The 16,109-nt window shown below is 39.4% G+C and overlaps 1 protein-coding gene across 6 annotated transcripts; it reads left to right on the top strand.

Annotated features, from left to right (window-relative positions):
* The first annotated feature begins 617 nt into the window (after nt 1-617).
* On the top strand, nt 618-14,255 carry LOC103709143 (mitochondrial substrate carrier family protein ucpB). Of its 6 annotated transcripts, none has more exons than XM_039125265.1 (9): nt 618-927; nt 1,059-1,169; nt 4,418-4,479; nt 4,576-4,812; nt 4,903-5,070; nt 5,205-5,264; nt 5,398-5,530; nt 10,223-10,260; nt 13,227-14,255. In XM_039125265.1, the coding sequence occupies exons 2-8, from the start codon at nt 1,064-1,066 to the stop codon at nt 10,255-10,257; spliced, it is 801 nt and encodes a 266-aa protein (XP_038981193.1). In that variant the 5' UTR covers nt 618-927; nt 1,059-1,063; the 3' UTR covers nt 10,258-10,260; nt 13,227-14,255. The 6 variants fall into 6 exon arrangements, with proteins under 6 accessions (XP_038981193.1, XP_008792580.1, XP_008792579.1 ...); XM_008794358.4 differs by having other exon boundaries at nt 13,775-14,255; XM_008794357.4 differs by having other exon boundaries at nt 620-927; nt 13,871-14,255.
* Nucleotides 14,256-16,109: the final 1,854 nt, after the last annotated feature.

A 16,109-nucleotide genomic window follows, 5' to 3' on the forward strand; every position in this document is an offset into this window, starting at 1 on the left:
CTATTACATGAATGTGATAGAACTTTCTGTTGCTGTTTGTCTAGTATGCTTCTACACCGAAAATAGATTCACAAATGATCTAAAATGAATAGCTTTCATAAAATGGCTATTTGCTTTTCCAGGAAACTTGCTCTGCTAAAATTGGCAAGTCATTAAACCTGAAAAATCTACAGAAGTTTCATAAAAAATAGGTAATTCTCTTTATTTTCATGAAATGTGCTTCACAAAAAAATCCTGTTTTATTATTATGTGGTCTAAAAATACCTACGTGCATCCAATCAGCCGGAGGTAGCATCCATAGACAAGTTTAATGTCCTTTCATTGTCCCACGCTATTTGTGTGTTCTTGTCGAAGCCGTGGATGCAAGTAAATACTAGTTGGAAAACAATAATATGCATTAATTTAAGCCTCTTTCTCTGTCCACCCTATTTCAACAACTTAACCTAAATATAAACTTAGCCAAGAGCCCAACCCTTTACCCAGTATATTTCGAGATTTGTTATTTTTTGATTTTTTTATGTATTTATACCCGATTTGGATGAGGCATCCGCTTAAAAAAAGAAAAGAAAAGAAAAGAAAAGAAGGAAAGGGAGAAGGAGAGCCCAACCTTTCCAATCCAGCCCTAGTCCAATCCAACTACCCAAAGAACTGTCGCCTTAACGGCGTCATATATTTCCATTTTTCCTTCCTTTTATTTATATTTTGCTAATAAATTTTAGATGGATAATGATAATTATGGTTTAAGGGTCGTTAAGGCGTCATCGTATCCAGGAAATGGTACGTGTGTATGGTGGCGCAGACCAAACCGATTCCTCAAACCTCTCCGGGCGAAGGAGGAATAACGAAAACAAGAGTTTATTGTTAAAAGGAGGAATAGCAAAGCAGTTTTCTTATCAAAGTGGAGGAATAGATCATTTCCATCAGGAGGTATGCTTATTCCAATATCGATATTCCTGGTTATATATTTCTTGAAATTGGAATAATTTGAGCCACCTTGTTTTCTCAGATGTTTCAAGTTTGTTTTTTTTTTTTTGACGCAATTCTTGGATGATTTGCAGGGCTTATGGAAAGTGGAGGGAAGCAGAGATCTGACGTGTCGTATGCCCTTTACCACTTCTCCACCAGTGGTGCAGCGGTTGCTGTTGCCACCGCCGTCACCCATCCTCTAGGTTTTTTTTTAATTATTATTCTTGTTCCTATTCTGGCATCTTGATTGGATTCCATTTTCTTCTGAATTTCATATGAAGTGGATTGGTCTAGTGATGGATAAATGTATCTGGATTTTTTGGAATTCCTAAACTGGAATCGAAGAATAAATGTTATGATTGGTACGACTTTTTAAGATTGAAACCACCTTTAGTGCACTTCAATGATGGAGTTCTCTGCACTGTCCTGTAGGAATGGTTATGGATGTGAATAAAATGTGGATACTGTGAATTAGAGTTGAGTGCATATAGGGTTTTTTTTTTTTTAGAGATGTCCGTTATTTTGTAGGATTTATATAGCTTTGCATGTATTCTTATTGTTTTTGATTTTTTCAAAGATTCCTATTAACTCTTATTTTTCTTATCATTCATATATTTTGGGACGGGCCATGGTAAATCAAAATCCCACCACAATTTGTACATATCGTTTGCTCGTGATGCCCAAAGTGCATACTTAAATCATGTTTAGATCTTTGTTTTCTTTTTCTTTATATTTCTTCTTCTTCCTTTTGATTCCCAGGGATAACTCAGAATCTTCTAACTATTTTTTGATGCTGTGGGATGTTCAACAACCTTCTGGTTATATGAGAAATATGATTACAAATGCATGTTGTCATGGATATGCACATAAATTTTTAAAAATTGACTCTGAATAATCAAAAGCCATTGAATAAATACATGTAAGGGGGGGATAATATTATTAGACAATTGACTTCTAATTGTAATTTATTTAGACAACTTGAGAGAAGATTTAGTTCCAAAATTGCCTACACAACATAGCAAATCTTTTTTAAAACCTGTTGGAAAACAAAAGGACTCCTGTGGGATGTTTAAAACATTCTTTATTCCACCATGGTTATCTAGAAATTGTCGTCAAGTATTTATATGATAAACTTAGATATGAATCGATACAAGTCTTATGATTGAAAACCATCATTTAGAGTCCCTTTAGTAAACAAATGTCTTTGTCTTTCCGTTGGACACAAAAGACAAATGGCTACAAAATTTGTGTCAAGTAAACGCTACTTCCCTTAAGGATGGATGCCCTTCCCTTAAGGAGTTGGTCGACTATGGTTGATGCTGTGGTAGAAGAGGGACTACGGGTGTGCTACCTCCTCGCACCAAGAGGGGCAGAGTGGGATGAAGCTAGGCTTCGACAGTTGTTTTGGGTGTATCTTGCTTAGAGGGTCCGGTCCCTCCCCGTTTCGATTTGTGTGGGACTAGATATCCGAGTTTGGAGCACCTCGTGCAGTACCAGTGTTAGGGTGGGAGATTTCTCCCGAGTTATCTGGCGGGAGCGCGAGCTAGGGCCGGACTGCACTTGAATTTGGAGGTTCAGACTTCACCCAAAGGCATCACTCTTCTTATGGAAGGTGATCTGGAAACGCCTTCCGACGAGATCGACGCTGAGTAGACGTGGTTTGAGGATCCCTCCTGAGTGCGGGAGGTGTGGCGTCGATGAGACCGTGGACCACATGCTATTTCAGGATGCATGGGCGAGGTTGACGTGGCAGTGGGCAGAGTCTCCGCGGGAGGCCTGGAGTCAGAGGGTGCTGTTCTAACAGGTGATTCACCAGTGGTCGAGTAGCCTACAGACACGCCAGAAAGCCGTCAGAGTGACTTGCACAGCATACCAGAATTTGCTGGCAAAAAATACTCGTACTTTTGGTAAGCGCAGGATGTCACCGAGGTTTATGGTGGAGTACGCCCGGGCGCAGACGGCGGAGATCAGTCACACCTCCTCTTCTGATAGACCTTTCGCAGCTCAGGATACTTGGGGTTCCCACTCTGCTCAGGCAACCTCTCATATGGTGTTCTTTACTTGAAAGCCCCCACCCCCAAGCTTTCTCAAGGTTAACTCCGATGGGTCTGTTTTGGATGGAGGCACGAGGGGAGGTGCGGAGTTTGTCATACAAGACCCAAATTCCAAGGTGGTGGTAGCGGGCGGCTGCTAGTTATTCTACATTTTGGTCCCCAGGGCAGAGTTGAGGGCTGCTAGGCGGGTCTTCAACATACACAGCGAGTGCTACAGGCCAGCTTGGTTACCTGGAGAGTGACTTGGCCACGGTGATCAGTTAGATCCAGGGGGTTCGAGGGATGTGGGCTCAGACCATCCTTTGCTTTGGGACATCTGGATGATGACGAGGAATGGTGGGGCTTTTCAGGCCAAGCATGTTTTTAGAGAGGCCAATGGGCCCGCGGATTGGGTGGCCGGTCATGTGGCTAATCATTCTGAGAGCATCTTGTGGGCAGGAGAGGGAGAGTTGCCTCGGGCACTCCGTGATCTTTTAGTTTTTGATTTCATTGGGTGTATTTGTACACATATTATATGAAGAACCTGCCAAAGCAAAAAAAAAAATGCTACTTTGGTGTCAAGAACCAAATTAAGTCAAATTCCTGAAATGGATGGAAAGCATATGTTTAACGAGTTCTCATCATTGTTGACTTCATCAATGCTGACAATATTTAAAGAAGTGAAATTTGATTTTGTCTATATTTCCTAGTGTACTAGATATCTACTGGAATTAGACACAAGTAAATGATGTTGCATAAAGAAAGAAGTAGGAGCAAGACTTAAACATAGAAGGGGTGTTTCAGTTATTAGATTTTCTAAAGACTGATTTCAATGACATGGTACGTTGGTAACTGAAATTTAACAAAGGCAAACACAATATTGCTCTATGTTGATTGAAGATTTAAAGTTACATTTATGAAGCTGAAGGAAGTGAAAGTGTGTCATAGACGTACACAGAGTGGAGCAATGTTACATGGGCCTTATGTCCAGCTCAATTTTCTACATTGTACATGTATAGGTGAGTCTGATACACATCCAACAGTTTGGTTACTTAACAAATTCTTTTATTGCAAAGCCTAAAGACTGCTCAAGGTTTGGGCTCTTTAGCTATGAGTTCAATCCACCATAATGACGTTGGAAATGAGCTCTTGCTATTGGAGCTTGGTTAAGGATAGAGGTATTTAAAAACTTTTAGAAATGTGATATGATTCATCTATAATTTGGCCGACTATACCATTGCTTAGAACTGCAACTCTGGCATTTTAAGTTTTTGGAGGCATATAGAAGATTACATGGTAAACATGTTTTTAGTATCTTCTCATATTTTTAATATTTAATATCCCTTGTTTGAAATTGTGTACACCAAGTGAACTATCTTACCTGCTGATACATGTGTAAAATGAAACTGGTGGTGCAGATGTTCTCAAAGTTAGACTTCAGATGCAGCTTGCCGGCCAAAGAGGAAATTTGGTTGGGATGGTATCTTCCATGGCTGCTAGCTGTCTCAGGAAGCTTTTAGATTTCTTTCTTCTGATATTGGAGATAGTTGCTAAACATAATCTTTGAAACCTGCAGGGAGAACTTTCTGCACAAATAATAAAAAGTGAAGGGCCTCGAGCACTATATTTGGGCCTTGGACCTGCATTGACTAGGTCTGTCCTTTACGGAGGTCTTCGGTTAGGCTTATATGAGCCTTGCAAATATATTTGTGACTACATGTTTGGGTCAACTAATTTCCTTGTAAAGGTTGCATCTGGAGCATTTTCTGGTGCGATAGCAACTTCCTTGACCAATCCAACGGAAGTTTTAAAGGTAGAATACTGCACACTGTGAATTCTTTGGAAAAATGTTGTTATAATCCTTACTTAATGGAGAATTTTCTTTACCTGTGCATTTATGCAGGTGAGGTTGCAAATGAACTCAAACGCCAGAAGGGGCCCTATTAGAGAGATGCATAAAATCGTGTCAAAGGAGGGCATAAGAGCACTTTGGAAGGGTGTTGGCCCAGCAATGGCCAGAGCTGGTTGTTTGACTGCATCACAGATGGCAACATATGATGAATCCAAGGAGGTTTAGCTCTTCATCAGATGCTCCACCTTTTTTTCTCTACTTATTAGAAGACATTTTACATTGTTTTCAAATATTTAATTGAACAATATATTATCCTTTATCCTTTTTTTTTACTTAGGCTTTTGCTTTTGTAGATAACTTCATTTACTTTTCTCCGATTCAGGCCTTGCTCAAATGGACACCCCTTGAAGAAGGTTTCCATCTACATCTCATGTATAGGGAATTCCTGGTTATTTTTTGTTGTCTAGATCTGCAAAGTATATTCTGAAGCTGCGTTTAGATTAGAATGCTTAGAAATAACTAACATCAGTCTGTGCCTATATGAAGCTCAAGTTGCATAGCTGGAACAGTCGGAAGCCTTGTAACAGCACCAATGGACATGATCAAAACCCGCCTTATGTTGCAACAAGAATCCAGGAGTGTCAGAAGTTACAGAAATGGATTCCATTGTGCTTACCAGGTATTAAACAGAAGGCGTCACGATGCAAAGTTTTTCTGCACATTGAGCAATATTGCTCATATGCATTTTGTGTTGAATATCCAGTATAAGTTGGTACAATCCTGTAGTCTATTCATTTTATTTGCTCATTAGTGGCCTAGCCTTATTGCCCATTGAGGTCTGTGCAATGACAAAATTGTGTATATGGATAAATATGAAGTCATCATCATCATACAATCACAGCAACCCACCTGGGTAGCTAGCATATTTACATGAAAAATTATACCGCATTTCATAATCATTAGCAGTTGGAAGCCTGCAATCGTCATGCTCAATTAAGATGTAATTCAAAAGCATCAAATTGTTTGATTTGTAATTTCTGATTTTCTTTTTTAGAATTAGGATGGGTGGAAGCCTGGCTGAAAGTTGAAATGAAAGTGGGATAAAACCTACCTAAAAGCCAATACTGGCTTTAACTCTCACTGCCTTCCTAGAAGCCAGATATTTTTGGGTTGCAGAATACCTTCTTCCAGAATATAATGGTGGTTGAGATCAAGTAATTGAGATATATTAAGGATGTGAAGTATGTGAACAGTATCAACAACTCCTACATGGTCATTGTAGTCCATCCAAAAGCCAACAAATTGCTGAGTTAAGACAAATGTATAATAAAAATGTATGAATGATTACAAGGAACCTATGCAGCACGCTGAGAAGTCTTAAATTTATACTTTACCTGTGAAAGCACTAATGGGCTTGAATTTGTAGTGTAGAATTTGTAAGTAAACAGTATAATTTATATTTTTGGAGAAATATATTTGATATAGATACAGTCACGAGATGTTTTTATTATACATTTTGTATGAATCAGACTCATATCTGTCATGCTACTGAGGGCAACATAAAAGGAAGCAATAGATAAATTAATCTTGAGGTATAGGGAGGGTCGATCTCCATTTGCATCTTCTCCTAATTAAGAATTAGCTGTTTTCTGGGAACTTTTAACCAAACGCTGCCTTTGTTGATCGTACTGCAAAAGGCTTAAGTATGCTTCTCATTTGAGAAAACCTTAAATTCCATCTCCAATATCTTGTGGATGTGATTTCAACAATTTCTTCTTTAAGTAACATTCTGTAATTTTTGAAGAAGATTAAGAAAAGTGTAAAAATGCATGTCAACAATCTAATTTTGGGTCGGTTGTGCTTTAGCCTACTATATGGACAGAAATACATTACTGATCTAATAGCCATGTACATCATCACCTGTTATATGGAATAGAAATCCTACATTTTTTTTTTTTTGGTACAACGGTGGCTCACACTCGACGGGTCAAAATCAGAAAGCAAAAGACTAGATAAGGATTCCGGCACTGCACCGTGATCCATCCATACGAAACCTCCAGAGTGGTAAGCCGCAAAGGAAGCAACCCAGTCGGCGGCACCGTTTGCTTTCCTATAGACGTGCATGGCCTAATGGGAGCCATACTCCTCTAGTAGTCTGCGAATGTCGTGGCGCAACGGTCTGCCCTCACTTGCGCGTCTCCGGCCCTGGATCCAATCGATCACCGTGGCCGAATCCCCCTTGAGGAGGAGCCGGTCCGTGCCCAGTGTCCACCGAGCATAGAAGATACTCTCTCAGGTGGCTCGCCGCCACTAGTATGGCGTCGTGATCCCTGATAACGAAGCCTGCACCTCCGCATCTTCTGTCGTCAACCACGCTACCATCGAGGTTCACCTTCAGAAAGGCAGAGGTGGGGGCACCCAGGATACGAGCACATACTTGGATGCTGCATGAGCAGGAAGGGAGCCCTAGATGTTCCTGGCCAACTCAATAGGTGAAACCTCAGTGGTACCGATGAACTCCGCCGCATGCAATAGCACTTTAGCCGCCACCACCTTCGAGGGTGGGTTGCTGCCCTCGAAGACTCGAACATTCTTATCCAGCTAGTAGTGGTAGGCCAGGTAGGCAGCACGAGTCCCCCTCTCCTCCACCCCAGACCCCGTGCTGAGGCCTTTAGAAAGCGAAAGAACTCCTCGATGGACACCCACCTCTGCCATTGGCCAGGATGGACCAAGGCACACCTCCAAATCTGACTGGCCCGTAGGCACACGATAAGAGAATGGTAGATGGACTCCTCCACCTTCGGACAGGCCACATAGGTTGTAGGACACCTCACTCTCCGCCGCACCAGCACGCCCCTGGTAGGTAAGCATTCCCAAGCCACCTTCTATAGAAATAAAGCAACACGGGGGTGGATGCGCATCCTCCAGATCCATCCGCCATCCATCTGCTGAGACACTGATCCCCCAGCCATCCTCGAGACGTCATGGGCGCTCACTGTCGTCCTCCTAGTCAAGCTCCATATCAGGGATCAGCAGGGATAGTACCCGCTCGGCAAGCTGCTCACCAAAAATCCGCCTAACGAGATCCGAGTCCCACCTCCGCTCCCTCCGGACAAATAGGTCACAGACTCTACGACCCTCCAACCACCCGTGGTTGATCAGTGTGGACTAGCCCTGCAATGTATCCTCGGATAGCCACCTATCCTCCAAGATATTGATGGCTTGACCATCCCCAATCTCCCACCTGGTCGCCGGAAGCACCCTCGGGGTGCGGGCACAAATCTCTCTCCAGATGAAGGAGGAACCTCGTCCAGCTCGAAAGGCGAACGGGGTGGCTGGGTCCCCATACTTCACCCTCAGTAGCGTAACCTAGAGACTCCTCGACTCCAGAAAAAATCTGACTGCCATCCTGGTAGCAAATGTCTCCCTACACTCGACCAGAGAGTGGACTCCCAGCCATCCCCGGCTGGTTGGCTGACAAATGGTCTCCCAAACAGAGCCGACCAGAAATCTTACATTCAGTACACATCTCCTTCAAACTCGAGACAGACTGCAGATTGTGTTTGCGTCTAAGAGTTTGTCATTTGTCAAGGAAGAAGCAGTGATGCTAAACATGAAACTTCAGGTACACTATACATAAAAATACAGATATATGCATGTACGTATGCTGATATGGTAGCCATAATTTCATATTTTCAAGTCCCCTAATTTTTCAGAAGCTATATTCTGATATCCTATTGAGCAGCTCTCTGCCTTCTCAATGAAAAAGCATGCCTTTGCATGCTTTTGATTTCCACTGGTTAAACTCTTGGTCTATGATGTGTATTTAATTAGAGAGGCCAGCAGGTAGGGAGGTGTTGGTGATCAGGAGACATTGGTTGAATTTGAAAGTATATAGAGTGTTACCTTACCTCTTGTAGTGGAAACATAACATCTCAGATAGGTTTCAGAGAAGAGCTTGTTTCTTGATTCTAGAATGTCAATAATAAGTGGACCCATCATTTGTTCATGATATAATTAACATTAGAAATAAGCCTTTTTCACTTAATAAAGGTGACAAGTAATTTAGAAATCTAGAGGATTCTTATCAAATTCTGATTTTATCTTTTCTTAGGGGATTGACTTGGAAATATCGTTCCTTGGCCACTACTTTGGACAATGGAGTTAAGAGGAATAAAATCTATGACACTGAATCAAAACTCATCCTTCAATTTGGAAATTATGTTTTTTTGGAGAGGGGAGATTTAGTAAATATGAAGGCCATATTCCAATGGTGGAGAGGCTATAGATGATGTCAAAGGTATAGCAGTTTGTGTTCTTTTTTTTATCTTTTGTGCTGTAAAGGATGACTTTATTAGGTGTTTGCTTGTGTTTGCTTGTGCTCTTCCTATTGAAGTGGTTAAGCTAAAACTCTACAGCTGCTCACTTGTTGCCCTCCTTGTGACATGGTTAGCATTTTCTGTTAGTTACCAGACCTCCCTCTTGTAGAGAGGCAAGTTTTAAATTGGCTATGTTCATCTTATAAATGATATCAGATCATTTAAAACTCATCGATCACTCCTTTCAAAAATTATCCACATATAGGCAGTCTTATGATGATATGCTATCACAAAAAGGCTTGCTACCCTCATGATCTATCTACAAGGTTAGTGATAGTATCATCCAAGGATTAAAGTACAAATCCTTATCAGTCCGTACCAGCCATATAAGATTGTACCAATAAGGTACCACCCCCATATTGTGATGACATTAATTTACATGGTATTTTACATGCATTTTGTTGTGCAAGCACCAAGGGAGATACCCTCTTTCTCAGTTCACTACCGTACCATACTGGTCCATACCACACCAGTACAGGTTTTGGTACCATTACTTCAATCCTCCTATTGCTCTTAAAATAATTATTTCTCTTCCCCATGCTGGCCTGAATATTACCTGATTGCCTCATGGTTTGACTACATATTAAGTCTGACACTCCGACTAGCTAAGCGAGTGAAACTATTACTTCAAATTTTTTTCAGCTTCCATGCTTAGTTGGCAAGCAAGTCAAGATAATGAGTGATTCTTCCCTTCTTTGCTTGAAGCAATCTAAAATACTTAACTCTTTGTGGTTGATATTAAAGGGAATAGACTGAAATGCCTATAATATTTTTGGTCGTATCTTATGTAAAATTTTGATTCTGATCTAGCATATAGCGTGAGATGAACTTTTTGCTAATAGTCCATGCTTTTTCCCCCTCTTTTAGTTGGCTTTATTCATAATTCTGAAGTATCTTCTTCTTAAAAGTCCAGATGAGAAAAAGACACTAGTGGTTTTACCGAGCTTTTACTTCTCTTTTTTCTCCTTATTTATTTTTTGGTTTGCTTTCAGGTTGTGTTTACAGAGGGCTTCAGAGCACTTTATAAAGGGTGAGGATCATTTGCAAACTTTATCAAACATCAGAGTATTTGATGCAAATATTGATGGCACACAAGCATTCTTGGGTGTGCCTGATGTTCAATTAGTCTTATTTATATAATTTGGGGAATTTATCTTTACTGGTGTTGAACAGGGTTGTACCGTTTTAACCTAGCTACGATTTTTTTCAGGAATGCCATTTTTCTTGTGTAATGTTTTGCTTAACTATGCACACTACATCAAATCATTTCAACATGTTGCGTGTAATGATTTCAATTGAAGACCTTCCATCAATTCTCTCAAACTTCATTACCATTGGCCTTAATGAGTTTGTATTTTCTTCCTTCGAATTATCTTATTAATTGGGTGGGTTCTCCCTCCTTGTTCTTCCAAAAGGACGGGAAGATACAACTTATCAATTTTCAAACCCTTTTTTATTATCCTATTCTATCATGTGCTTGACTTGAAACATAGAAATGAAGATAACAAAATAGGAATTTAAATGGATCGGAAATCTTGAAGAAACTTTAGTTAAAAACCATGTAAATATGATCCTTGTCTTGTCTTCGCACAAGCCATACAGTGCGGAAACATGCTGAGAGATGGTCTAGTAGTTAATTTGCCACTATGGCAAAGAGAGAAAGGAATGCATGTGGATGTGCCGTATGTTGCAGGTTGACAGGTTGAGAGCAGTAAGAAGATTTGCTGCTGAGGGAAGGGATCGAAGTTGTGGATGAAAGAATGATCTCATGAGTGAAAATTAGCCACTTTAGTTTCAACATTACCATTCTGTGAATGGAGTTCTTGAAGTACTTCTCCAATCCATTCATATCCCAATAAGGATTGCTTCCTTGATTGACAAGGACAGCTTCCTTATTTAGCATGAAAATTAACTTTCTAAGATATCTAAAATTTGCTTACTGGACAAAACCAGTCCGAGAATCCAAACTGTCATATGAGAATGACCGAGTTTAAGAGACAAATAGCAGAGTTTTATAGTCTTTTTTTTTCCCCCGAAGGGGGGGGGGGTATCAAGTTACAAATATAGTGTTAAGATAATTAGATGTATTTGTAACTAGACATTTGAGTTTCTATTTTAAAAAGAATGGAAAGATCCCATTTTATCATTTACCCCTATGCTTTGAGTAAACCGTTTAATTATAAAGAAACGATGGATTCTACTTGAGAAGAAAAGAGGGGAGAAATACTCCAGGCTTTGTTTGTCGTATCTCTTTTGGCACCCCAAAGGATCATTCCTAGCTGTCCTTGGAGGCTGAACTACCAAATTCCTCCTGATCAGTCCATTTCAATTTTCAACCTCATCTTTTCTTTTCAGGAGTGTGTCTGCAAATGACATAGACAGTGCTATCTCATCATGAATGAGATCAAATATCTCATTTGCAAAAAATAGGGTAAGCCTTGTTTTTTTACACTGTTGATGGTTGTAATATGTGAAAATTATGTGAGTATTATTTTCAGAATGACCTTCCTAGATAAAGGTAAATTTTGATTCATTTAGATACAACTGACTGACTAACTACATGGTATCACGATTATTAAAGGTTGATCATTCCATTTTTTAATTCACTTGTAGTAACTCTTAGTTATTTTGTCCTGTAAGAAACTAAGTAGTCAGACACCTTCTTTGAATATTTAGTCATGGTAAACGTGCATACCAAGCAGAGAAGTTTATGAATAGAATCCACTTCAAAACTAGGTTGGGATGAGATCTTCTTGTTAGCAATTTAGGATTTTCACATCCTTTTAAGTGCTTTCTTCCCCTTGAGTCTTGTCTGTCTGCTCTTTAAATGTATCTTCCTTCAGGACCTTTTGTAGCGTCCTATCAAGTTGCCACAAAATAACTTTATGGGGAATATTTACCAAATATTTTTTACTCTTTCTTCAAGATTTCCACAACAAAGTCAGTAGTAACAAAAACATCAGGCAGTTTATTAAAATGATGGCTATCCTGAACTATATACTGATTTGGAAGGATATGGATGAAGGGATTTGGGAAATGGGAACCTTGAAAACAAGAAGCAACAACCAATGTGATGAGCCAGTGAGACTTGGGTCTTCTAGTTGGCACCCATCTCTCCCACACATGTGCTGAGGAAAGGTTCTGGGTCCAAACAGAGAAGGTGGTACTCCGACCATCCTTCTCAAAAACAAAAGAAGAAGGTAAGATGTATAATACTGGATTTTACCTGTCTGCTGATTGCTTCAAAAAATCCTATTATGTTAGAGCGGTCAATGCCTGCAATTAAAAAATGCAATAATTGAACTTTTTTTAGTTTTGTTATTTAGTATGTGCCAGGGTCAATGATGTTGGCTCTTAGGGTCTAAATTTTGCTTGGCATGCAGCAATAATCATGATATTTTCTTGGTTGAGTCCCTTTCTGTTATGATTAGATAGGAGATGTTGACATACTATTTTGATTCTTGTCTCTGGAAACGGTAGAGACCTGAAAATTACTAAAAGAGGAGGGATATCTGATTAGAATGGTGTCATGTCGTTGTTAAATGGGATGGCAACTTTAATAAATAAATAATTTTCTAAATGAAGATAGTTGAAGATTTCCATCATTATCAGCATAGGGTCCTATATGCCAAATCTTCAGTCCATTCAAACCGACAAAATAATAAATATGGTATGCTGTACCGATCGGTACAGGTCGGTACCGGGCGTACCGTATCCGTACCGATAGATACCGGTATCGGTACGCCAGTGTCGGTACGCCTGATGTACCGCATACCGTACCGTACCGACATTCGGTACGCTTATGCTAGTGCGGCACAGGTACGGGGTTCGGTACCGGTACGGCGAACCTTGGGCGACATGTAATGGCTATCTGAACTGAGTGCCTTAACTACCATGGATTTCCCTTTATTATTTGAGCAAGTTGTTGTCTGCCTCTGGATTGGCATTTTATTTTGATCCATGGCTCATGCATAAATGTGTCTAAACCATGTACAGAGACAGGCCTAAGTCCTATGTGCAAAAACTGGCCTAACTGTTTGCAAGACTACTTGTAAAGTGGCTGCGTGAGGACTAATCATCTGATGCCAGTTAATGAAAGAACTGGGTGTGAAGTTCCCCTGCATTGGTTTATTCAGCTGCAAAGAGGCAAAAAATGGTCACCCATTTGGCATTTGATGCCATCTGGAACTTTGAGATTCATGGTGAAGCATGATTTTTATTTATATGAACCCAATGGCAGAACCATTAAATATTGTCTTTCAGAAATGTAAGTACTATTTTCTGTGGATCAGTAGCGGTAAAAGCTTACTCTTTGCACTTCATGGCAGAGCTTATCCTTACCCAACCTAAGCTAGTTAATCCTTTTGCCGCCTTAATTTATTCATAAGCCATGCATTGTCTACTTTCTTTTGAGCTTTCATTTATCCTTGATGGGCACGAAAACATGCATTCTGTTATATACGATCAGCAAATATTGCTGCCCGAATGCTCTATGTTTAAGAAATCTCTAAAGAAACTGTTGCTTGAATAAATTTGTCTTCCAGGAACATATGACATTCAGCTGGGAAACTTAAACGAAGAATTTGTGCCTCTGAATACTTATGTAATGGTTTCTTTTGCATCCATTTTTTGTGTATCAGAGGTTTTGCTACCTTTGCAAGATTAGGTCCCCAGACCACAATCACATTCATTGTCTGCGAGAAGCTACGGGAACTTGCTGGAATGAAGGCCATCTAATTGTGGTGGATATTCCAAGTTAATGGACTGCCATTTTCCGAATGCGAGCTCGTTGATATGTTCCAACAAGCAATGCCGCCATTCCTTCTGTGATTGCATTCAGAGGCTACACCAGATCTATCACAGATGCATGGCGTTAATCGTACTTGAATAGTGGTCTTTCCTTTACCAATTTGGTTTGTAATTTATATTGCATTATCTGATTTGATCATTCAACTTGAGTTGTTAATTGTACATGGCATTCATCATTCCGAGGAAATAAAAAATGAATTCAGCTGTTATGACGTCCATTTGATTACCTGAGGAACACTAAGTCAAGAACAAGAAACTTTAGCTTCCGCGCGAAAGCTTGAAGCCTCGCCAACTGATGAACCTCCAGGTTAAGCCAAGAAACCACTATGACAAGATCAGTTAAAATGGAATCACTTGAGATAACATAGTTCAAAATTATAGAAGATTCGGTCACCCTCTTTCTAATTGCATTTGGGCTAGCCATGACTGAAGGTCAGTCTTGAGATGTGCATTATTATATTCTTGTTTAATATATTCTGCATATAGATAAAAGTATCTGGCTTATAGTATATCAATTGTTAAACTGATGCTCATCTCTTCTTCAGATATATATGAGCTCGTAGTTAGGTTCATCTTCATTCTACTCTCACCTGTTTACTTATTATGTATCATTATTGATGTATGATGATCATGCTTCCCTTGGTGCTACAACATACATTGCTTGCTGTTTCTTAGGCAAGGTCGTGAGGAGAATCAACTGCAGGTACAAGGTCATGCAATGCCTGTTGGGTTGCAAGAAAAGACCAACGAGAGCTCTACCAACGGTATAATCTTCTAGATTCTGCAAGTACTGGGACTGAACAAGGTTCAGTTCAGCTTCAAAAGAAGTGGGGTGAGGATACTTTAAGGTTATACTCCACTTTTGATTCATAATTTCAACTTTCAGAGACAATTCAGCCAGAAAATCTGAAAAAGAATGCATAGAAATTGCATGAAGTCCAAAAAAGATTATGATAAAAAATTAAAAATAAAACTGGGAGATATGTTGTGTCTAGGTATGTATACCTAAAAGCAAATGTGAGGGAAGTGAACATTAAATCATAGTTTAAAAACTCATTGAGTTGACTCAGGACTCGGCCAAGTTAACCCAGCAAGTTGTTGAGCTGATTCGGTAGGAAATTCAGTTTTTGTAAAACTCAGATATTAGATTGGTCTTGACTCGGCTAACTTGCCTATTTACTTGAAATTTGCTCTGCATTGTTTGACTCGATCAAGTTTTAAACACTAAACATTGTCCATTTTAATGTATTTTTTTCTAGATTTTCACTGAAAGCAAGTTATTGAAAAATTAAGGAGTCGTCTTTTAGTATATTTAGTGTGAAAAATATAACAATGTAAATTGAAAATAAGGAGCTGGGGCTTCAATTCCTCACCAACTGCAAAACCCCTTCATTCCCAGTTCTTTCGCCCACTCCTATAATCCCTTTGTTCTCAATTCCTATAATGCATTGAGGGTGTTATGTTGGCAATTTCCTCCTAGCGTTCGATGCCAACATGCAAATAGTAGTTGATAGCATGTCAAATAGTCATTGATATCTTTATTTTTTTATTTTAGTTATTAATTTAATATATTGATTAGATACTAATAATATATTATAGATTTAAGGCTTCCATGTATAAACATATCTCTATCTATATTTTTTAAAATAAATATTCAACAACAAACATGGCCATTGCTTGGTGCACTGGTAAAAGGATTAGGCCGACAGGGGATATAGTGTGGGTTCGAGTCCTGGGGTAGTCACAGTATTCATATTGTATGAATATATGACATTGTAAAGCTTGGTTTGCCTCTTCTAGGATCTCAGATTGCTAAGACTGTAACTAAATAATGTCCCTTTTAGTCTTGATGCCCAAAACTCACTAGGTTCGAGTCCACTTGAGTTTTGGGTTTTTAAGCTATGCATTAAACAATAGCTAAAAAAATAATACTACTAACAATGTACACGTAGTCATTTAATTAAGTTATGTTCCTTGAACTAGTTATGAGTAACTCAATTTCAGTTACCAAAGAGGCAATCATTCGATTGGAAAACCATGAAAGAATCAAGAGGTTTTCAAAGAATTATG

This window comes from Phoenix dactylifera, chromosome 1 (genome assembly GCF_009389715.1).
Source record: "Phoenix dactylifera cultivar Barhee BC4 chromosome 1, palm_55x_up_171113_PBpolish2nd_filt_p, whole genome shotgun sequence".
Lineage (NCBI taxonomy): Eukaryota > Viridiplantae > Streptophyta > Magnoliopsida > Arecales > Arecaceae > Phoenix > Phoenix dactylifera.

Excerpts from the sequence above, each read along its gene's own strand:
- LOC103709143 (XM_008794354.4), top strand. The coding sequence starts at position 1,064 with ATGGAAAGTGGAGGGAAGCAGAGATCTGACGTGTCGTATGCCCTTTAC. Across the intron at positions 5,071-5,233 it reads CATATGATGAATCCAAGGAG|GCCTTGCTCAAATGGACACC; the intron begins GTTTAGCTCTTC and ends TCTCCGATTCAG. Across the intron at positions 10,261-13,870 it reads TTCAGAGCACTTTATAAAGG|AGGTTTTGCTACCTTTGCAA; the intron begins GTGAGGATCATT and ends TTTGTGTATCAG.